Source organism: Lissotriton helveticus, chromosome 1_1 (genome assembly GCF_964261635.1).
Source record: "Lissotriton helveticus chromosome 1_1, aLisHel1.1, whole genome shotgun sequence".
In the NCBI taxonomy this organism is placed as follows: Eukaryota; Metazoa; Chordata; class Amphibia; order Caudata; family Salamandridae; genus Lissotriton; species Lissotriton helveticus.
This window is the reverse complement of record NC_136057.1, coordinates 1,511,276,172-1,511,300,515: the sequence shown is the minus strand read 5'-3', so window position 1 is coordinate 1,511,300,515 and position 24,344 is coordinate 1,511,276,172. Positions and strand designations below refer to the sequence as shown.

Sequence of the window (24,344 nt, the reverse complement as noted above, 5' to 3'; positions counted from 1 at the left end):
TCCAGACATAAAATACCAACCGAATTATGTATTTTAAGAGCAACCTGTAAAGCAGCATTTTCAAAGAGGCATTCACCCACCTGTCAGACAGCAAGCGACCATCACTCTCTCTATTTACATGGTAGAGTCCCTTAAAAGTCCTTCTCCTGGTCAGCAGATACTGCAAGTAGTTTTAGATACTCTTACAGTTTACAGTCACACTCCACTTGCTGACATCATACTTGACTAGGAAAGATGTAGGGCTAAAAAATGGTGATTTACCAAAAGCCAGCACTTTACAAACCAATAAATAAATAAATGAAGCTGCATGAAATGTTACCACTAAAAGGAAAGGTTGAGAAAGACCGGTCTCTAAAAGACCAATGTGAATATGGCCCTAGTCGAATGATAATGGATAACTACATGGCCTCAAAACCATGACAGTTACAGTACTCTTGCACACAAGAACACCTTAAAACAGTTTGCTTCCCTGGCTGAGGTCAATCATATATCACAAATTTATACAAGAAGGAAAAGAATTTAGTATCAACTAAGTAAAATAACAAGGCCTGTATTATTTACAAATTGTAGGGAGAATATTTAGCAAATAAAATCGACTAAGGAATTTCTGGTTTTATATGAAAATCAAAAAAAGCTTTAAGCAGAAAATACGATGAGGCCTAAAAAAATATATAATCCCATTGACAGACCTCATAGGACTCTCTAAGGCTCTCTGCAACTAATTTCAAAAGCTAGCATAATGCCATGTAGGAGACTGTTCTTTAATTCACCAGATTAATACTGGTCCATTGGCCGAAAAGAATTATGCCAGAAGGGTTAAAACAACATTCAAATCTCATACCAGTACGGTGTCCTATGAAGTGGAAATATGTAAACTCGTATCAATATTTGTTTTTTTTCCAAAACTATTTTAGAACAATACATTTCTATCCTCACTTATGAGCAAAAGTCCCCCACCCCGTAACACCTACCTATGATCTCCCCTAGCAGCCTTCCATTTGCCACGCTAATTTGAGCCCTCCACTCGGCTGATGCTACAGCCCCGACCCCTCCACCCTAATTTTACCACCATACCCGACACCAGCAGAGAGCCAGCCTGGCTCAGCAACATGGCCAAGCCCCACCAACTTCCCCGAAGCTCCAACTCCATCTCAAAGTCACTGCCATCTTCTACTTGAAGTCAAGTTACCACAGTTCGCACTGGTGCATAACTTTACCTCCCCCCAAAAGTTTCTGCTTTAGAGGAACACACACCCATTGGCCCAAAGCCCAAAACTGAAGACACAACAAACAATGGCATCAAGCACTAATATACATGCCTCAGCAAGGGCTAGACACCCCAGGTGTTACACCCTGTTTTATTGCTGTCCCAAGTTCCACAAGGGCGCTCTCCTGTAGTTAGTGTAGCCATACCTGTGACAGTTGCTAAGTATATGATGTGATGTGTAAGTTGTATAACTGTGGAAAACACATCAATAAAAAGAGTTTTTGAAATAAAAAAAAAATAGTAAAAGTCAAAGATTCTACCATCGAATTTTCTTTCATGTTTCCCCAAAAAATGGCAGCTCTTAACTTCTTCATGGTCAGTGTACGAATATTGATTATTGGGTTTTACTTGCTTTATTTATGTAAGGAAATGGCAATCCAGTATTATACAGTGCGTAAACCATCACTGAAATCATCTTAACCAATCTTGGAGCTCTGCTGTTGACCAAGTCCTTGTGACTAGATAAGGGTATGCCCTCCATTTGTACTATAGTGTGCATTCATAGCCACTATCTTGGAATGCCGACTAGAGTCATCATAAACACACATAATAAAGGTAATGCATCACAAGATGACTTGGGTCAGAGTGATGTCATCCTGTGAAAAGTCATCAGACTACCTAAAGCGCTAAAAGGCCATGCCAATTGTAGAATGTGTGATACATGAATGTCAATAACTTAGCATAATGTAATGAAATACATCGTTTTAGATAATAAAACAATAAACATTCACACAACACTTTTTGAAGATGATGTCCAACCTCATTCTGTGTCCATAACCCTTCAAACAATTTGAGATAATTGCTTGTATATACAGCGCGCATTCACCCCACTGCTATATAAGACTTCTTTCTAGGGCTTTCTAGGGCTACTGGGACAATAACACTGTGTATCTGGATAACTAGATACAGAAAAGTAAGATGATGCATTCATCAAAGTACAAAAACAAACACAAATAGTTCACATCGATCGTATGCAATGCAATTACTGGTCATATGAAATCACATAGAATTGACATTTATGCTTCATGATGCAGGTGTTACCCTAAAGCACATATAATCATTCTCCATTACTTCTCATTGTTTTTAGTAGAATAAGAAACGTACCTAAAAGTATTGTAAGCTTTGGGAGAAGTCCAGATTGCACCATCTTGTTTCGCAGACCCGTATCAAAGGAAAGGTTTAGCAAAAGCCGAAGAGTGATATTTAACAGGTCCTCGTGTTCGCATGGTACCATTTTAGACAATTTGTCAATTATATCCATTTCAGCCTGCAAAATAAAAGCACTCATAAATGTTCTACACTGACAGGACAAAGATGTGATACATTTACTGATAATACAAGAAGTGATATGTTAATGCAGTATCCATAATTACGCTTTTTGACATTGTACAATGGTAGCTCAATGGCAATGAATGTTCATATAACATAATATTGAAGGAATGTGTAGCTCTTGATCTTCTATTTTTCGATAATCTGATTTTGGCTTCACCACATAGTTACACAAAATATTATTAACTGCTAACTGCGTCCTATGCATGCAAACAACAAATCTGCAAAGCCAGTGATAGACACGTTCCATTTTACTGGAAGAGTACCAAGCAAACGTGAATGTAACATTAATGTACTTAATTTTGAAACCCAGGATATTCCCATTAACCACATTAACTGCCAGGGTGGATACTAAGGCTACTTACATGCACCCTGCACATTTTCAGATAGCAAAACTTTCTCAGTATTTGTTGCAGCATTTCTGCTAATCCTTGACAGATTAATGGATTGAATCAAGCGATCCTGCTTCAGGATTTTCTTTTTGAAAAAAAATTATAAGCGTCAAACTTACAAAAGCATTGACAGGAACAGCTGTGACGGTGGTACCTGCTAATACTTTATAAATGACTGCCAGCTTGGCATTCATTTCAAAATTTGGCAGGCAGGAACTCCATCAGGGCAACAGAGTAATATACAACATTGCCCTGATAGAGGTAACCGTGTACGCCAATAAATACATCACCCCAAGAGGTAGAGAGGTCTGTTGCTGGTCTTGAGGAGTCTGAGAGGTCCCTGCAGGATTTGCAACCTGTGCTATTTCAGCCATGGTCCACCTAGAGTCCCAACATAAATAACAGGGAGGAGCCTTGGCAGGAAACAAACATCAGCACACTAGGCTTTTCATACCAGTTTGAGAAGAAGAGTGGACCCCTTTTTAGGTCGAGGACTCCGTCGCACTGCGTAAGCGGTGGGCGGAGCTCCGAAGATTTAATGTTTCTTAGAGGGGGTTTGGAACCCGCCCCTCTTCTCCATTGGCTGGCTTCCTAAACATAGGCCAGCCACTGGAGGAGAGGGGTGTCATTCGGTTCAAGCCCGGTCTTTTTCGGATTCGGGGGCGTTTTTTTAAGCTTCTTTCTATTTACTTTCTCTCCTCTTCCCATTGGCTGGAATTTTACCTACCAGCCAATGGGAAGAGGAGAGAAAGAAAACCACGCCCCCGAATCTGAAAATGTCGGGGCTTTTCGGAAGCCATTTCTGTTTACAGAACACGGTGAGCGCTTGTTTTCTATTTTTGACGCTAGACTGTTTAAAGCTACTTCCCGTGTTTCTTGTTAAATGTCTGTGTGCAGGTTTTTTCATATTCGTCACGTTCACTGTGCCCCTCTGGTGGAGTTGTACTTAAGCAGAAAAATAATTGAATTATCTGAAGATATGCACCGCCGACACTCAGAGCTCCTCGCCGGTGGGTTTACCTGCAGAAATCACAAACAAACGAATACAAAATGGCCCGGCTTGAACTTCGTGAGTGTCCGACAAAAAGGCAGCATTTCAAAGCCTGGGACGGGTAACCAGGCAACGAGGCTCGACTTCAAACTCCGATCACAGAAACACTGGCGGCGACCGGCGTGTGAGAGAGGCTCTCTCCTCCCCGAGCTGAGCGAAGAGACCGTCACGGGGGGGGCCATTGTGTAGCACCCATTCCCACCACGGGAAAAGGACGCGCCTTTCCAGGTACCTGCTGTATGTACGTACACTTCTGTATTTTTCAAGCGCCTCAAACAAAAATGCTCTACAGGCATTGAATACGGGAACTACACCGTGCGTGACTCAGTGCAGTTTTCACAAAGCTCCCAAGATGAGCATGTCCCGTGTGAGCAGCTTGTGCGGGTGTGAATCATGATTTGTGCATTCTGGGAAGTGTGGTCTTGCATGGATAACTCGCTCGCCTTCCCATTTTCCTCAGTAGTTGAAGTTTAACTCTCGCCGCGTTAGATTTGAGTGGTCTTCCGGGATCTGGCTGGTTACTCACTTGCATTGGTTTGTAATTGTACAACAGTTTGAGTATGGCCGGGCAGTGTTTGTCGTGCGTGGTTGGTAGTGTGAATGTGTGGTGTAATGCAGCGTGCGTGATGGAAGAGTCTGTTTGTTGTGCTTGCTGATAGGCGCACACCAATCACGTTGTGGCCTGTGCACTGCATACTGACACAATTGCAGTTTTGCTTTTCACATAATGTATACATGTTTACACTGAAGCATACCTCTCACACTGCCGAACTCTTCCCCTTCGGGCCTCTGCCAAAGTTAGGGTACCCTAACCAATTTAATCATCATTTTTCTGTGACTTTCTTATTCTTCTGGTGATGCCTGGGCCCTTCCATTCTGGACATAATAGTAATTACAAGGTCCAGTGGATTTATTTATTTCTTTATTTATATATAACCGTGGACATTACCCAAAGGTGTTAAGAGTGCTTTATAATAAACAGGTTTCATTACAAGAGATAAAAAGTTACAAACTGCTGCTAGTTACGGTCATTACAAGAGGCACAAAGCATCAAGTCGCGACATATGGATATATGCTCGTTTCGATCATTACAAAGGCATGGATTAACAGATTGTAAGAGGAGGTACGTATTGTAGGTAGCAGCAGCAATGTTAGATTAGGTGAGACAGGAGTAGTGCAGTTCATCTCAGTCTTGGGAGGGTAAATTATCTTTGGGGAGGTTGGCTAACAGGACAACTGGGCAAAATGTCTTTGTAGGAGAAGGGCTTTCAGCTCCGTTTTGAAGACCAGCAATGAGGCGGTGGAGCATAGTTTCGGGGACAGGGAGTTCAATATTCTAGTCGCACTATCCGTGAAAGAGGAAGACACGAGTCGTTCCTTTGTAAAGGTCGAAGGTTCTAACAACATTGCTTGTGCATTTCACAACAGTCTGGACCCTCTTAAAAGCTTCACTTTGTTCGCTAGATAGCGAGGAGTATGCAAGGCCTTGTGGGTGACACAAGCAGTCTTATGCATCACCCTGGCTTCTATGGGGAGCCAGCAATGAGTGACAAGCATTGGTGAGATAAGGTTGTTTCTTTTCACCCCATGGATGAAGCATGCTGCTGAATGTAGACCTGATTGCAGAGGGGTGAGGTGGGTCTTGGGGAGTATAGTGTAAATAGAAGAAACTTTACTAGCGACTTCCGCCGGTTTGGATATATGAGTTTATTGTAACTCTTCCTTGTGGTTTCACACAGTTAGTAATTATTGGCAATCTTTGTGCTAGTGTCCGACTAATAACCCAGACTCATCGCTAGTAAAGTTTCTTATATTCTCGCAAGTTGGACTGTATCCTGCATTGCACCCCAAACGGCTCTAGTGCCCTTTCATACTCAATATCCTAAGTTCTTTCAGCTCATTGCCAAGATTTCCATTATCAAGTATCTGTATGAAATCTTTTTCTGACCACCACTGGCCGGACATAGAGTTCTGATCTAGCATGAATTATGTCATTTCACATTAAAGCCACTAAGCATGTGGGACCTCACAAAATAGATGCATACTCAGGTTGCTGTGTTTTGGGGTGTTCACTGTTCCTGATAACCTGCTTTTCATGGAAGCGCACATCTGTCAGCTACTGTGGCGACATTTGATGTTGTGAGCTTAATACACAAACTGGAGCTGCCACAATGAACACACTAAGATTTGGGCCTATTGGCAAGAAGTCAGAGGCATTACCGTGGGGGATGGGGAGCCACCAAGTACTGGGGAATGGTGGCTCTGTGTGTGTGTCTCTGTGTGTGTGTGTGTGTGACTCTGTGTGTGTGTGGCTCTGTGTGTGTGGGGCTCTGTGTGTGTGTGGCTCTGTGTGGATAGCTTTTTTTGTAGGTGGTTCTATGTGTGGGTGGCTCTGTCTGTGTGAGGGTGGCTCTGTGTAGGTGGCTCTATTAGGTGACCGTCTGGATCCTGTCCATAGCGGTCGCTCCTCCACGCTTCCTGCTAACAGACCCCGAGCGTGACCCTCCTTCCAGCGCTGTTTCGAACTGCTGTTTGGTATCGTTTTGCTTCTAATTACTAGCGCTTTCACCCATATTTAGCGCCGAGTCTCACCCTCTGATTTGCGCATCTGTGAGCTAATACAATTTACTTCCGATACATATTGATTGAATAGAAGGTGCTGCTTTAGAATTGCTGGTTTCAGTTGCATTATCGGTCTTTGTTTACTTTTTACTCGAACTTCTGTGGCCTCTGCCCCGTTTCACTTTCCATTCCCATTCCTCCATTGCAATAGGTGTGCACTCCCCTGCCCCCGCCTACCCTCCCCGATACCGCCTCCTAGATGCCCCTCCCACGCTCCGCCCCCCCCTAACTACCATTTAAGGCAGATGACCCAACGCGCAGCGTCCACGCGCTGCGGCCGCGCCGAAGGTGCGCCAAAGGTAAGCCCGTCCACGCCAGAACCGCGCCCAGCGCCAGACACCCTGGCCCCCGCATCACCCACCCCTCCCGCATTACATACGACGCCTCCACCCTCCTAGCACTAAACCCCGGCCGACTCCCCAACTGCGCCCTAGCCGCACCTGGACACACCCATGGACCCTTCGCATGCAACTCCTGCAAGTATGACAGCACCAAGGCACACGCCACTCCCACTACCACCAAACAGAATTCCGACACCAACCACCTAAAATGCTTCCTGCTCAACACTCGCTCGGTCCACAGACACGCCATCGACCTTTGGAATCTACTAGACACCATCTCTCCAGACGTCGCATTCCTGACAGAAACCTGGATGAACGCCTCATCACCCCCGGACATCACCATAGCCATCCCGGACGGCTACAAGATCATCCGAAAAGACCGCGCCAACCAAATAGGAGGAGGCATCGCCATCGTCCATAAGAACACCATCCGTGTCTCAACCAGCTCAGACGTCAACCTCGCTAGTGCCGAACACCTTCACTTCCAGATCCATACCGACCCCAAGACCACACTCAGAGGCACACTACTCTACAGGCCACCCGGACCCCGTGCACAATTCAGTGAAGACATCACTGACTTCATCACCCCTCACGCCCTCCCCTCAGAGGACTACATTCTACTGGGAGACCTCAATTTCCACCTAGAAAAGAACAACGACAACAACTCCATCACCCTTCTGGACAATCTCGCCAACCTCGGACTCAAACAACTTGTAAACACCCCCACCCACAACGCAGGTCACACACTCGACCCTATCTTCACCTCTAGCAAACACATCTCCTTCAGTCACACTTCAGTTCTCCATTGGACGGACCACAGCTGCGTCCACTTTGTCTACAAAAAGACCACAACTCACAACCATCCTCAACCTTCTCTGCGAAGAAACTGGAACAAAATCACCATCGACCAGATCTCCTCAGCACTTCTTAAAACCCCCCCTGCCCTCTCATCGAACCCCAACCAAGCAGCCATTAAACTCACCCAATGGTTAACCAACAGCGCCGACACCCTAACACCTTTGAAAAAACGTCAAATCAAACTAGGCAGCAAAAACGCCCCCTGGTTCAACGACGATCTTAAGAAATCCAAGAAACTTTGTCGCTCCCTTGAGAAGGCCTGGAAAAAAAAACCAAACACCATCACCAGGGACGCCTTCAAAAACGCCACACGCAAACACCACCAACTGATCCGGATTGCCAAGAAAACCGCATTCAAAGACCGACTAGACAACAACGCTCACAACAGCAAGGAACTATTCAACATAGTCAAAGAATTTACCAACCCCACTGCCAACTCCAACGACATCACTCCCTCTCAAACCCTTTGCGACTCCCTAGCTTCGTTCTCCCACGACAAAATCGCAGACATCCACAACAGCTTCGACAACCAACCCGGACACCATCCCACCCAACATTCCGCCGTACCCTCACCCCCCTTGAACATCCTTAATGACTGGAACCCAATCTCCACTGAGGACACCATTCGCTTGATGAACTCCATCCACTCAGGATCCCCCACAGACCCATGTCCACACCACATCTTCAACAAAGCAGACTCCATCATAGCACCCTATCTCCGAGACGTCATCAACTGCTCCTTCAAATCCGCCACCTTCCCGGAAAGCTGGAAACACGCCGAACTCAGCGCCCTTCTGAAAAAACCCACAGCTGATCCCACCGAACTCAAAAACTACCGCCCCATTTCGCTCCTACCTTTCCCGGCCAAAGTCATCGAGAAAGCAGTCAACAACCAACTCGCCGCCTTCCTCGAAACCAACAACTCCCTCTACTCTTCACAGTCCGGCTTCCGAGCCAAACACAGCACTGAAACCGCCCTCATCGCAGCAACAGACGACATTCGAACACTACTGGACAACGGAGACACAGTCGCCCTCATCCTCCTTGACCTCTCCGCAGCCTTCGACACAGTCTGCCACAGCACCCTTCTACAACGCCTCAACAACATCGGAATCCAAGGTAAAGCACTGGATTGGATCACCTCGTTCCTTGCCGGTAGAACTCAGAGAGTCCGCCTCCCACCGTTCAAGTCAGAGGCCACCGAAGTCATCTGCGGCGTACCACAAGGATCTTCACTCAGCCCCACCCTCTTCAACGTATACATGAGCCCCCTCGCGACCATCGCACGCCAACACAACCTCAACATCATCTCCTACGCTGATGACACTCAACTAATCCTCTCCCTCACCAAAGACCCAAACACCGCCAAAACCAACCTACATGAAGTAATGAAAGAAGTAGCCGAATGGATGAAGCTCAGCCGTCTTAAACTGAACTCAGACAAAACAGAAGTCCTCATCTTAGGTACTTCCCCTTCCGCCTGGGACGACTCCTGGTGGCCAACTGCCCTAGGAAAAGCACCCATCCCAACTGACCACGCACGGAACCTGGGCGTCATCCTGGACTCTTCACTCTCGATGTCCAGACAAGTCAACGCAGTTTCATCATCCTGCTTCAACATCCTCCGCATGCTCATAAAAACATTTCGCTGGATCCCCACCGAAACCAGAAAGACGGTCACCCACGCACTGATTACAAGCCGCCTGGACTACGGAAACACCCTATACGCCGGTACCACCGCTAAAATTCAGAAAAAACTCCAACGCATCCAAAACGCATTAGCCAGACTCATACTAGACATACCGCGTAAAGACCACATTTCCGGTCACCTAAGAGACCTCCATTGGCTCCCTATCAATAAGAGGATAACGTTCCGCCTCCTCACCCACGCACACAAAGCACTCTACGAACTCGGACCAGAATGCCTCAACACGCGACTATCCTTCTACTCCCCCTCCCGCCAGCTACGTTCTTCCAACCAAGCCCTCGCTGTTATTCCTCGCATCAACAAATCCACCATGGGGCGTAGATCCTTCTCCTACCTAGCGGCTAAAACCTGGAACTCCCTCCCCATTCACCTCCGCCTCACTCAAAACCACCTATCCTTCAGAAAACAGCTTAAAACCTGGATTTTCGAGAAATAACCCCCCAACCTTCCTCAAGCGCCTTGAGACCCTCTGGGTATGTAGTGCGCTATATAAATTATCTGACTTGACTTGACTATTTGAATGACTCTGTGTGGGTGGCTCTGTGTGGGTGGCTCTGTGAGTGTGGCTCTGTATGTGTGGCTCTGTATGTGTGTGTGGGTGGCTTTGTGTGTGTGGCTCTGTGTGGGTGTAAATGCAATAGGTCATGCATTTGCAAGCGATTAAGCTATTGGCATTGTAAATGACAATGCCATTTGTTTACCGATTAAGCTATTGGCATTGTAAATGACAATGCCATTTATTTATGAGTTAAAAAAATAAAAAAAGTCATGAGCAATGCCAATAGCTCTACCTTTAATAATGCCAAGACCATTGCATTGTAAATGCTTGTTTTTACAGAGATCCAGAGTATACTTGAAACGTACTGTTGAATAATCCCTCGGCATGGTGGGGAAGGCTTACAGGTCGTCAATGAAAAGCCTGATGGGTGATAAGGAGGCCAAATGTATAGTGAAGGTGAAACAGGGCAGTCCGCAGGACCATGAAAATATCATAAGTGAAGCAGGCTAGAAGTGGTGGTGGAAAAGAGAGATCTGTTCCTTAAAACGGACTGATTTCACTTATTGTTAAGTATTTCAGCAGTTGATATGGAATTTTAGATGCTTCTCTCCATTTATTTCTTTTACCCTTGACTACGTGGTTATCTGGGTGGGGCATGAATGAGATTATATTCTAGATTACAACCCAGAGATGACTCATATTCTGTTTTTGGAGGTTGTCTATAAACAGTTGGTTTGTAAAGATTTGTTCTTGTTTGTTGAATTGATCTTCAATAAAAATGATTAACTCAAATACGAAAAATAGATTGTATTAGGAAGTCCAAAACAGGAGAATAAATACAACTGTTCAATAAGTAGAGATATGCTGATGCAAGGCTGATGCAAGACAGCAGGCAATCACCTGCACCCTAAAAACAAACAATAGGATGGTGTGCCTATGTTGACATTCGCTAAAGCAAATTACCTATCAAACGTTGCCAGGAATCATGGTGGTCTATCCACAAAACTGCATTTTGTAGTACATTTAGTAGCCTCCTACATCGTTTATGTGTGAGAATCTGAGCACACATAGGTTTATGTTTAAGTTGTAAATGTGGTAGGGTCGAAGCAGTGACTGCAAAAAGGGGAAGACTTACGACTAAAGGAGAGAGGTTTTGGAAGGAGTAAAAAAGGGTTAAAGGAGAGCTATGGAGGGGTTCAGAGAGGGACACACACTCCCAAAACAGTAAGCCGAATGCTATTCACAAACTGACCATCTACTGTTACTACAGCCAAAAAAACTAACAATCGTAAATGTACAGCATTTCAGAGCTGGAGTAAGTCCATCACCACACATGGCTAACAACGGGTACTGCAACACCCTACCACAAAACATAATGGAGGAGAAAGGGACTTAAAATAAACCTTATAGGAAATGACGTTTAAAAATTAATAAAAGCCTTTCTAAACTATTTAAATTATTTCAATGTTAAAAAATAAAAAGTGAATTTTAAGTAAGTATTTTAAAATAACATAATGACCTGTTTTTTTATTTAAAATTAAATGTAACTATTCAAAGCAAATAAATATACACATTTCAGGCGGGGAGGTTGCCGGTGCTCAAGATGGCCGCGTCCTGAGCGAGCTCTTCAAGCCCGAGAGTATCCGGAAGATATCCTGACATCCTAGCTAAGAATTAATTGCTTATTCCTCGCATATCAAGGCACTAGCGGAGCACCTTTGGCCGGTGCCCCTGTAGCCTCTCGGGGTAGGACCGGAGAGCAAGGAGGAGTTACGAGCGATCGAGGCCTGCTGCAGCCCATTGGCGCGGCCTGCACTGGTGACGGCGAGACGACGTGGCTAGCAGAGAACTTGGATCTGCCTGTCTGACTTGTTTATCCCCTCAGAGGGGAAGTGGGCGCTAGGCTGTAGTGGTCCTAAGGGGAATTGCCTATTGTTACTGTTGTCACCTGGCCCCTCAGGGAAATGCGGAGGCAGTGGTGCAAGCCCTGCTCGGATCATCTCGACTGCTCTTGACACGAGAGACCTGGCCTGGAGACCCCCATCTGAGATCAGAGGTCCATACGGGAGCAGGTTGGGCGGGTAGTTCAGCTGCTTGCTCACGGAGCAAGCAGTACATTGCGGTTGCTGAGGAGTTGGCTGAGGATATCCGACAAATTCTGACTGCTATGCAGAAAAGTCTGTTCACTATTGACGGAAAAATTGACTCCCTAGCCAATCATATGCATCGGATGTCAGAGCGGCTTGACAAACATGCCAAACGCCTGGACATGGCTGAATGACGCGTGTCACAGACAGAGGCGGGCACTGCCCAGAAGCAATTAGGGAAAATCCTCACAGTGCTGCAAGACAAGGCAGAGGATTTGTAGGCCATATCAAGGAGAAGTAACATTCACCTTACCGGCCTTCCGGAATCCACTACCATGGGCAACATGGAGGTATTTATAGAGAAGCTCCTGGTTACGCTATTAGGCTGCAACAATCTCTCTCCCATGTTTGTGGTTGAGCGCGCCCATCGCTCCCTCGGCCCCAGGTCTCCCCCTGGAACGCAGCCACGCCCAGTCATTGCAAAACTACTGAACTTTAGGAACAGGGATGCTGCACTGAGGCAGGCCAGAGAGAAAAGGGCTCCTCGATTTCGATTTTACCGGACGTCACCATGAAGGTACAGGAGGCCAGGGCACAGTTCTCTCCTTCAAAGCATTGACAATGATAGTGGATTACGCAATGCTTAGCCCGGCCAGGTTGAGGATCACCATGAATGACAAATCAAAGATTTTCCTAGAACCCAAGTCCCTACACATGTACCTCAAGGAATACTCGCAATCCGACAAGCGGAGCAGAGACTGGGAGAACAGCTGGTGGCGACCTGGAAGAGAAAGACTAGAATGGTGGTTCGCTGGTACTTTTAAGTATCCTTTGACGGGTAGGTGGGAATTGGGACTGGTCTCTGATTTGCAATGCTGGGGGGGGGGGGGCGACCTCTGGAAGAAGATGGGTGTAGAAGAGTAGGATCTGCTTCTTGTAGTCACCCCCACTTTTTGCTGATATTTCACTGTTTTTCGACTTTAGTCTGGCTGGGGCCCTGCTAACCAGGACCCTAGCCTAGCTGCATCCTCTCTAAATTGCTTACCAGTACTTTAGGTACACTCCAGCTTGGATTCTGGGGTACCCTTATACGCCCCTAGTATATGGTATACTATGTACATAGGGCATAGGTACCTCAGAGGCCTACCAGGGGCTGAAACATGTATTGTGCCACCCCTGGGAAGCCTTCCAAAATGACACCACAGGTCTGCTATTGTAGCCTGGGTAAGGTGGAGCTTGCACCCCTTACTGAGATAAAGGTTCACTATATCTTTATATATCACTGCACATGTAAACCTATCAGTCACCACAATGGCAGGCCTTAATCCTGAAGGCAGGGTGCTGGGTTTCATGTGAGAGGGTACCCATGCATGAGCAGAGCCCCTCTGCAACTTTTGGAACCTTTATTCCTGGGTTGTTTGTGATACAGCCAAACCATATACTCTGCATTATAACCTCGCTGCAAATGCTAACTTTGGGATGGCTGCACAGAAACATGATGTGTTTGGTGTCAAACACTTTGGAATCATACCCCTACACCAGTAACTGGTGTGGGCGTATGATCCCACCCTTCTAGAGGGAGAGACATGACACCACCGGTATACCCGGTACCAGCTATCAGAGCCCTGGCATCACAAAATGGATTCTGCCAGCCACAGACACAAGTCTGGCCTCCTGCTGCTGGACGAAACTCCGGCAAGGGAGGCATGGACAATGGGTTTCCTGTCACAGGGAGGTGTAACCACCTCCCAGACAGGCTTAAGTGTATTGAGGCTGGGTAGTTGCACTCTAAGAGTGCTTTAAAGTCTGCACTGGGGGCACATTTGGTGTCCCTGTGCATAGCCCAGTTCAAACCGTTTGCAGGGGCTACCAGCCCCTGCTCTGGCCTGAAACTGGACAAAGGAAATGGGTGTAGCCACCCCTCTTTCCAAACCTTACCATAGGTGGGTCCCCAGAGTTTGTCCCACCCCTTCCTTGGGTATAAAGTAGGAACCCCTGACTACAGGACTTTAGATTTACTTGGACAAAACTCTGATACTGAATGCTGGAACTTCGACGATCTACAAGGCGCTATATGACTGAAGGATCTCCCTTGGAGAAAAGGAGTTACTCACCTGCGTGGCAGGCACCAAAGATGCATCTTACCAGTTTGCATCTCCGAAGCTTCCGCCGGACTCCAAATAATTTGCAACACAGGAGGTGGGTTCCCAGACTTCCCAGAGGCTCACCCGAGCTCCCAGCAAAGCTGAGACCCGTAGCCCTCGCGAGGGACCGTGGAACCGGAACTCCTGGACACGTGCACATTTGCAAGTGCATATGCTTCGTGACGATCCTTGAGGCTGTGCATTGGGTTACTTGTAGCCCAGACCCCGCGCAGCAATTCCACCGAAGATTGCCGGCCTACACTCCATGAGTGTTCCGTGAGCTGGCCCTTTGTGTTTTCTCTCGAGGTACCTTCGCAATCCCTGGTGCGTCGACCGGTGGATCCCTGAGAAGGCAACTTTAACTTTCCTTGGGCTTCCCTGGTTGCTCCAGATGTGACCTGACTCTCCGTCGCTTGGGGAGTCCCTCTGACCTTGCTGGTCCACACCGAAGCATCTTTTCTCTTCCTGCGTGGGTTGCTGTTGCCAAGGCTTGTTGTGTTCAATCCGAGCACCGATGCCGCAGCACTCGACATCCTTCATGGGACAGCTCGAATCCAGCTCCTGGTCATCGAAGATGCCTCCTTGTCCTCGTGGCTGCAGAGTCAAGCTTCACCTCTTAGCACATGAAGTACCCGACATCGGTGGGCATTCGTCTATCGTGCCCCTGGTCACTGGCAAGTGACCCAGACTCTGTCCCCTCTGCTTTCAGGTTCTTCACATCTTTGATCCAGGCTTGGATCACACCGGACACTTTTCTTCTTCACGGCAGCAGCACTTTGCAGCAGGTCCCCATTGGAAACGACGTTGATTCCCGACACCATTTGACACCTATGCACCTGGCTTCACTGGGTGAGGTAACTCTAGTACTCCGGTGCTCCTCTAGGTCATGGCTCTAGAACCCCCTAAGTCTAAAGGGGTTTGCTCAAAGTCCTCTCCTAAGTGTCCTTTAACTTTAACTTTCCAACCGTGACTTTCCACATTGAAGCTAACGGAGCTCGCTGCTGTGTTCTCACTCTGCACATGTCCCCCGTGGGTCCCCTGTGTCACTACCTTGGGTGGTTCCTTGGGTCCCAGCGATTCTACGTGCTATAGGCACTGTGTCCAGTCAAGTAATGTTCTTTCTTTTATAAACCTTTTTATTGACATTTTTCATTTACTGTGACATAATGCATCATGTAGCAGATTATCGAACTACATTCTAAAACTGAAAAGGCCCTGGATTCTGGAAGAATGGACTAGGTGCCTATCAAGATTAGGAGAAGTAGGGTTAAGGCAGTGCCTTCCCTCCTGACTCAGAGCACAGATCAGTCTCTTGAGGGAGATGATCTTAGTCCTGAGGAAGGAACTGTCCCAGATGAGCTTGAACCTGATCAGGTTGAGTTGAACCCCTGAGACAGCAGGCTGCTGCTGAGGCTGATGGGAATGCTAGTGTAACCCATAGGATCTATTGGGATGATGGACTCCCATAATCAGAGAGTAGAGACCCCAAGCCTGGAGCCACCAGGAGGTTGGTCATACCTTTGAAGTTCAGGGACTTCCTATCAACACTAGCCCATGATATTCCCTTAGCAGGTCACCTCGGCCAAAACAAGACTTGGGACAGGATTGTCCCTCACTTTCATTGGCCACATATGTCTGTCAAGGAGTGTTGTCGCTCCTGTGTCACCTGTTAAGCAGGTGGTAAGGCAGTTGGTACCACAAGGGCCCCCCTGATACCACTACCTCTGGTGGGGGTTTACTTTGAGAGGGTGGAGATTGATATAGTTGGTCCCATGGATCCTCAGACAGCATCTAGGCATAGGTTTATACTGGTGGTGGTGGACCATGCCACCAGGTACCCAGAGGCAATTCCCCTTAGGACCACTACAGCAACTGTGGAGGCAAGCGCCCTCCTGGAAATATTTTCGAGAGTGGGTTTCCCTAAGGAGGTAGTATCAGACAGGGGTGCAAACTTCATGTCTAGTTACTTAACTGCTATGCGGAAGGGGTATGGAGTGAATTACAAATTCACCACATCCTATCACCCACAATGCAATGGTTTAGTTGAGAGATTCAACAAAACCTTAAAGGGCATGATTAAAGGTCTCCCAGAAAAGCTTAGGCTCAAATGGGACATCCTTTTGCCCTGCCTTCTATTTGCCTACACGGAGGTTCCACAGAAGGCGGTTGGTTACAGCCCTTTTGAACTTCTGTTTGGACATCCTGTTAGGGGTCCACTGTGTCTAGTGAAGGAGGGATGGGAGTTACCTCTCAAACCTCCCAAACAGGATATTGGGGACTATGTACTTGGTCTCCGCTCCAGGAAGGCAGAGTATATGAAGAAGGCCACCAAAAACCTTGAGGCTAGCCAGGAATTGCAAAATGCCTGGCATGACCAAAAGGCTGTGCTGACTGTTTACCAGCCAGGGTAGAAAGTGTGGGTGTTGGAGCCTGTGGCCCCAGCAGCCCTCCAGGACAAGTGGAGTGTCCCCCATACAATTGTTGAACAGAAGGGAGAAGTTGCGTACTTGATAGACCTTGGAACTGCCAGGAGCCCCCATAGTGTAGTCCATGTTAACAGACTGAAACCATATGTTGACAGGGCAGACATGTGTTTGCTCATGGCAACTGATGAGGGACAGGAGGAAGAGAGTGATCCACTTCCTGACCTGCTCTCACAGAACCCTGATGATGTGTCAGGGAATGGTGTAGCCTTGGCAGGCAGCTTCACTGCCCAGCAGCAAGCTGATTGCAGAAAGGTGCTCAATCATTATAGGCATATGTTTTCACTGACTACCTGGTGCACTCATGAAGTGGACACTGAAGACAGTCTAGCTGTTAAAAATAGGATTTACAGGCAATCTGACCATGGCAGGGATTGTTTCAGGACTGAAGTCCAGAAGATGTTGGATTTGTGAGTCATTGAACCCTCAGACAGCCCTTGGTCTAGTCCAGTAGTCTTAGTGCCCAAACCTCACACACAGGGTGGTAAGAAAGAGCTGAGGCTTTGTGTGGACTACAGGGGTCTCAATGCAGTCACTGGGACTGATGCTCATCCAATACCCAGGGCAGATGAGCTCAGACACATTGGCCTCAGCCAAATTTCTCAGCACATTTGACTTGACAGCTGGATACTGGCAGATCAGACTAGCTGATGATGCAAAGCCCAAGACCGCATTTTCAAACCCTAGTGGGCATTACCAATTTGTGGTGATGCCCTTTGGTTTGAAGAATGCACCTGCCACTTTTCAAAGGTTGGTGAATACAGTCCTAACAGGCCTGGAAGACTATAGGGCAGCATATCTAGATGATATTGCTGTTTTTTGCTCCACCTGGGAGGATCACCTGGTCCACTTGAGAAATGTTTTGGAGGCCCTGCAGGAAGCAGGCCTAACTATCAAGGCTACTAAGTGCCAGATAGGGCAGACCCAGGCTGTGTACCTGGGCCACCTTGTAGGTAGAGGCCAGGTTCAACCATTGCAGAGGAAAATCCAGACCATAATGGACTTGGTAGCTCCAACCACCCAGACTCAGGTCAGAGCTTTCTTGGGCCTGACTGGATACTACAGAAGATTTGTCAAGGGGTATGGATCCATCGAGACTCTCCTGAATCTCTTAACTTCTAAAATAATGCCAAAGAAAGTTCAGTGTACAGATAGCTGTCAAAAGGCATGTTATGAACTGAAGCAGGCCATGTGCACTGCTCCCATTCTGCAAAGTCCTAACTACTCCAAATAATTCATTGTTCAAAAAGATGCATCTGAGTTGGGGGTTGGGGCTGTGTTCTCACAATTGAATGATGGTCAGGATCAGCCAGCAGATTTTATTAGCAGAAGGCTGAACCCCAGAGAGAAACGTTGGTCAGCTATTGATGTGGTTTGGGCTATGAAGAAGTTGAGGCCATACTTGTTTGGCACTCACTTCACTGTGCAGACTGACCATAATGTGCAGACTGACCATAAGCCCCTCTTGTGGCTAAAACGGATGGAGGGTGAAGACCCCAAACTTTTGAGGTGGTCCATTTCCCTACAGGGAATGGACTATACAGTGGAACATAGACCTGGGAGTAACCATGCCAATGCAGATGGACTCTCCAGATATTTCCACTTAGAACATGAAGACTCAACTGGTCAAGGTTAGTTTAATGTCCCTCCGTGGGGGGGGGGCTATGTAGAAGAGTAGGATCTGCCTCTTATAGTTACCCCCAATTTTTGCTGATGTTTCACTGTTTTCCGACTTTAGTCTGGATGGGGCCCTGCTACCCAGGACCCCAGCCTAGCTGCTTCCTCTCTAAATGTATTACTAGTACTTTAGGTACACTCTAGATAGGATTCTGGGGTACCCTTATAAGCCCCTAGTATATGGTATACTATGTACCTAGGGCATAGGTACCCCAGAGGCCAACCAGGGGCTGAAGCATGTATTGTGCCACCCATGGGAAGCCTTCAAAAATGACACCACAGGTCAGCTACTGCAGCCTGGGTAAGGTGGTGCATCCACACCTTACTGAGATATAGGTTCACTATATCTCTATATATCACTGCACATGATGGCTGAATACAAACATGTTGTGTTTGGTGTGAAACACTTTGGAATCCTAGCCCTGGTGTGGGAGCATGATCCCACCTTCTAGAGGGAGACATGACAGCACCGGTATACCCGGTACCAGCTAACAGAGCCCTGGCATCACAAAATGGATGCTGCCAGCCACAGACACGAGTCTGACCTCCTGCTGCTGGATGAAACACCTGTGGAAGGAAGATGGCAGATGGACGCCGCCACTGAAAGACGCTCGGCCGCTCCTCTCCTCCGGAGCTTCTAGCTGCCCGCCACGAGGCCACCGGACACTCAGCACCCGGTGCGGCTGGAAATAAAGCGTTCCGATGGCGAAATTTTTACCAGAGAAAATTTGAAGCGGTGTTTCGGTATCGGATGACTTTCGGCTGCGGGCTGTGTGGACTGCAACGGCTCCTGCTCCTGTAGATGTCCAGCCGTTTCGTGTTTTCTCTCGTCCCCGCCTCAGCTGTTGTCAGCGTGTGGGGTGCAGCTATGGCCGCGGATTAGCAGTGTTCTCGGCTTTCCATTGGTAGTCTCTTGGTTTTTCCTCCGGATTTGGTGCCTGCTCTTCAACGGATGTGCCGGCTTACTCACGCCAGCTCCTTGATGCGCTCTGCTCACATTGCGAGGTTGGTTTCATTGAGGGGGAGCTGCAAACGTTGGTGCGGTTCTCTGTGCTGGAATCTGCTGCCTCAAGGGGGTGTTACAGCCCTACTAGCGGAGTAGGGGACACGCTGCTGGACAACACGACATGGACGCTGAGATTCGTATCTCAGTTTGAGGAAACACTGAAGGACAAGCGAAGGGCGATGGCTCCGCCTCGCTCAACTCGACGAGGGCGTATTGAAATGCAGGTAGATAACGCGCTACCTACAGCAACGGAAGGTACAGATGGACAGATGGGTACTCAATATGATTCCCCTGTAGACAATGTTATAATGCCTGGGAAAGCGCTAGTAGGCAATGGTGTCTTGAATTGTCATACAGACCCGCAGGTGGGGAAACCTATTCTTAAACTATTGCGCTCAGGGAAGGCCACGGCGCTTCTCTGGTCCTGCGGATCTGAATCTGCTGTCCCCCTCGCCCAGATGGCAGAAGTTCTGAATGCTGCGGTTAATGAGGGGTGGGGGAGCACGGAGTATTCTGATGGCAGCGGGATGTTTCTACTGCTTCTCCTCCTGCTTCTCCTCTCTCTCCTGGGGGCATATGCTTGGTGGATTAGGGCCCGGCTGAATCCTTCCCACTTGTGGCTGGTGTTAGTGAGACTGGAATTCTCTCTTCTGGGTTGACAAGCCTCCTTCCTCAAATGGAGGGCCGAAATAACGAAAGCCCCCTGTGTCAGCTGAATGTATTAGTACAGGGGAGTAGCTCGGGCAGGAGCGACAATTGTCCCAAGTAATGTTTAGGTAATGGAGTTGGAGAGAGTAAGGAACAGGCAAACAAAATTGCGGAAATAGGGAGGGTTCTGGGCGCAGATTCGCCTAAGGACCCTTCCTCACTAAATGTGGGCACTGCTACTTGCAGCTCCGGGGGCAATACCCCCAAGGTGGGGAGAACCCCGAAAGGAAAAGAAAAAGGTCCTAAAATCATTTGGACTGGGAAAGGTGGTAGAGGCCCTGGAGGGATTGGTAACACGGCGCAGATTAATGATACACTCGGTCGATTGAAGGGTGTTGCAAGCACTTATGTCAGCCCTCTTCAAAAATGGGTCTCATCAAAGGGGGAAGTATGATCTATTGTCTCCAGACTCTCTATTGCAGGGTCACAGGGGGACAGTATCGCCCCTACCGCTCTGAAGGGAGGCGTTGACCTGTGGGCTACTACGGCCTGTGCTGCTTCTACAGTACAACAAATTACTAGCAATTTTTCTGTCATTGATACCAGCCCAAATAATGTGGAACGCCCAAAAGCTTCAGAAACAGGCACTGTGCGCTGTCAGGGTCAAAACGCTGCTGACGGGGTGCCCCCTCATTCAAAGGAGTCAACACCTCTTGGACTTAATTACTCATCCACAGTGTTTGGATCCTCTCCCTTTCCCTCTTGCCTCTCAGGGCTCTAATGAAGTGCGAACAAGATCTAATGACGAGCAGAATCACTTGAGCGGGAGAATGAAGGGGGAGATTAGCCCTCACTCTCTAGTATCATGCATGCTCTCATTGCTCATAGAGCGGAAGCACAAGCCTACTACCAACAGGCAAGGGTGGACTCTATCGAAAATAAAAAAACACTATCTGAGGTCACCACTAAGGGCCATCATTTAACTGCGGAGGTCACTGAGCTGCAAGAGCGGGTGGCAGGCGTAGAGAAAATCAGTTCCCACACTGTCGAACAAGTTACTTACCTTCGGTAACGATATATCTGTAAGAAACAGTAGTTAGTATTAGATTCCTTACCTTAGAATATCCCCAGGCGTCAGTCTGGATCCGGAAACTTTTGCGTAGCAGTACCCCTGCGCGTCGTCGGCGTCGTGCGCCGTGATGACGTCGCTGGAGTATATAGACGCCGCCTCCGCGCGCTGACGTCAGTTCTTTGCACACAGCTTTTCCGCGCCAGAACACGCAGAGCCATGTGAGAACCAACACTGGTGCCATGTGAAACTAGGGCCCTGAAAGGGATGTCCTTAACCCTAGGTATCAGTTCGCAGAACGGGGAGGATGGGCGGGGCGGTAAGGAATCTAATACTAACTACTGTTTCTTACAGATATATCGTTACCGAAGGTAAGTAACTTGTTCATCTGAAAGAAACAGGTTAGTATTAGATTCCTTACCTTAGAATAGATACCCCAGCAATACCAACCCCGGTGGTGGGTCTGCGAACCAATACAATCCTACACCAGAAAATCCTGGAGGACCGAACGGCCAAAGAAGCCGTCCCTCCGGACTTGACTGTCCAGGCAGTAATGCCTCGCAAAGGTGTGCAGCGAGGCCCACGTAGCCGCCTGGCAAATGTCCTGCAAAGGGACTCCCCGGCCCAGGGCAGTAGTAGCCGCCGTGGCCCGAGTGGAATGGGCCCTCAGCCCAACAGGAGGCTCCTTCCGAGCCAAAGAGTAGCATGCTTTGATGCACAGGACGACCCACCGAGAGATGGTTCGTTTCTGTACCGCCCTTCCCTTCTTCTCACCCACGTAGCCAACAAACAGTTGGTCATCCACCCGGAACTGGCGTGTGCGATCCATATAAAATGAAAGCGCACGTTTTGGGTCCAGACGATGGAGCCGCTCTTCATCTTTTGAAGGATGCGGAGGCGGGAAGAAGGAGGGTAAGGTGATGGACTGCCCAATGTGAAAAGCAGAAACCACTTTGGGCAGGAAAGAAGGTCTAGTCCTAAGAACCACCTTGTCAGGATGAACGGACAAGAAAGGAGGTTTAACAGAAAGAGCCTGGAGCTCACTCACTCTCCTGGCAGAGGTGATGGCAACCAGGAAGGCCGTCTTTAAAGTGAGAAGACGGAGAGGACAGGAATGAAGCGGCTCAAAGGGAGCGCACATCAAGAATGTCAGAACCAGGTTCAAGTCCCACTGAGGCATCACGAACGGAGCAGGTGGATACATGTGCGTGATGCCTTTCAAGAATCTCAGTACAATAGGGGACTTGAATAAAGATGGCTGATCAGGTAGCCTTAAGAAGGCGGAAAGGGCAGAAAGATAGCCCTTGATAGTGCCCAGAGCAGAGCCCTGCTGGGCAAGGGAAAGAAGGAAGAGGAGAACCTCGGAAAGAGGGGCAGAAAGGGGATCCACAGCCTTTGCTGTGCACCATGCCACAAATCTGTTCCACCGGCAGGCGTATACCGACTTTGTGGAGGGACGCCTGGCTGCCAGAATCACATCACAGACTTCAGGGGGCAAGTCAAATGGCCTCAACTGTCGCCGCTCAATCTCCAAGCATGGAGGTGGAGACTGGACAGGTTCGGGTGGAGGACCGTCCCCTGCTGCTGCGACAGAAGGTCCTCCTGAAGGGGCAGGCGGATCGAGGGACCGACTGACATGCTGAGTAGCTCGGGATACCAGTACCTTCGAGCCCAGTCCGGAGCCACAAGGATAACTTGGGCCCGGTCGCGCCTGATCTTCTTCAGCACTCTGGGCAGAAGTGGTATAGGCGGAAAGGCGTACAACAGACCGCAACTCCACTCGCGCCGAAAGGCGTCGCCGAGCGAGTGCCGTCTTGGAAACTCCAACGCGCAGAACTGATGACATTGCGCGTTCTCTTCTGTGGCGAATAGATCTAACCAAGGCTCTCCCCATTGCTGAAAGAGGCCGTTCGCCACGTCCGAGTTCAGACGCCATTCGTGATCCACCGAGCACCGACGGCTGAGTTTGTCCGCCCTGGCGTTCAGAGAACCTGCCAGGTGTTGAACCGTCAGAGTCACGCCCTGACGTTCCAGCCATTGCCAGAGGCGCAGAGCCTCCTGGCAAAGGGTCCACGACCCCACACCGCCCTGTTTGTTGCAGTACCACATGGCGGTGGTGTTGTCCGTGAACACCTGCACTACACTCCCGTTGACAAAGGGGAGGAATGCCTTCATTGCTAGGCGAATCGCCCGCAGCTCCAACATGTTGATATGGAGCCGGGACTCCGCCGGAGACCAGATGCCTCTGATCTCCGCCTCTCCCAAGTGGCCTCCCCAGCCCTGGAGGGACGCGTCCGTCACAACTACGTGCTCCGGTTGGGGAAGGGAGAGGGATCTGCCCCTGACCCAATCGCGGTCCGTAAGCCACCACTGCAACTGTCTCGCAGTGCCCTCCGAGATCAGGACATGGTCGGACAGGTTGCCCTGATGCTGGGCCCACTGAAACTTCAGGTCCCACTGCAGAGCCCGCATCCGCCATCTGGCGTGATGCACCAGAAGGATGCAGGAGGCCATCAGCCCCAGAAGCCGCAGCGTCAACCTGACCGAAACCCGGGACAACGGCTGAAAGATGGGAATCAGAGCCTGAATATCCCGGACCCGCCGTTCCGGAGGATAAACCCGAAACTGCGCCGAGTCGAGAACCGCTCCGATGAAAAGGAGCTTTTGAGAGGGACACAGGTGTGATTTCGGCACATTGATGGAAAACCCCAGCTCGTGCAGGTCTGCCGTCATCTGAAGGTGGTGGACGACTGTCTGGGGCGAGCCCGCCTTCAACAACCAGTCGTCGAGGTAGGGGAAGACCGAAACCCCTAACCGGCGCAGATGAGCTGCGACCATCGCCATCACTTTCGTGAACACCCGTGGGGCGCTGGTAAGGCCGAATGGGAGCACGATAAACTGAACGTGCTCGTGGCCTACCGTGAACCGCAGGCAACGCCGGTGGGCCGGCAGGACGGGGATGTGAAAATACGCATCCTGCAAGTCCAACGCCACCATCCAGTCTTGTGGGTCTAGAGCAGCCAAGACCTGAGCCAAAGTCAACATCTTGAACTTCTCCCTCCGGAGGAAGCAGTTGACGTTCCGTAGGTCCAAGATAGGACGTAGGCCCCCTTTGTCCTTCTTGGGTACCAGAAAGTAGTGGGAGTAGCAACCACACCCTACT

At 48.7% G+C, this 24,344-nt stretch overlaps 1 protein-coding gene across 1 annotated transcript in view; it reads right to left on the bottom strand.

Annotated features, from left to right (window-relative positions):
* The window catches only part of KIFAP3 (kinesin associated protein 3), a 1,290,910-nt gene that overhangs the window by 635,975 nt on the left and 630,591 nt on the right, over nt 1–24,344 (bottom strand). Inside the window, exon 10 of the mRNA XM_078686865.1 lies at nt 2,372–2,534. Coding sequence (XP_078542991.1) covers nt 2,372–2,534 — 163 coding nt within the window. The remainder of the gene's footprint in view (nt 1–2,371; nt 2,535–24,344) is intronic.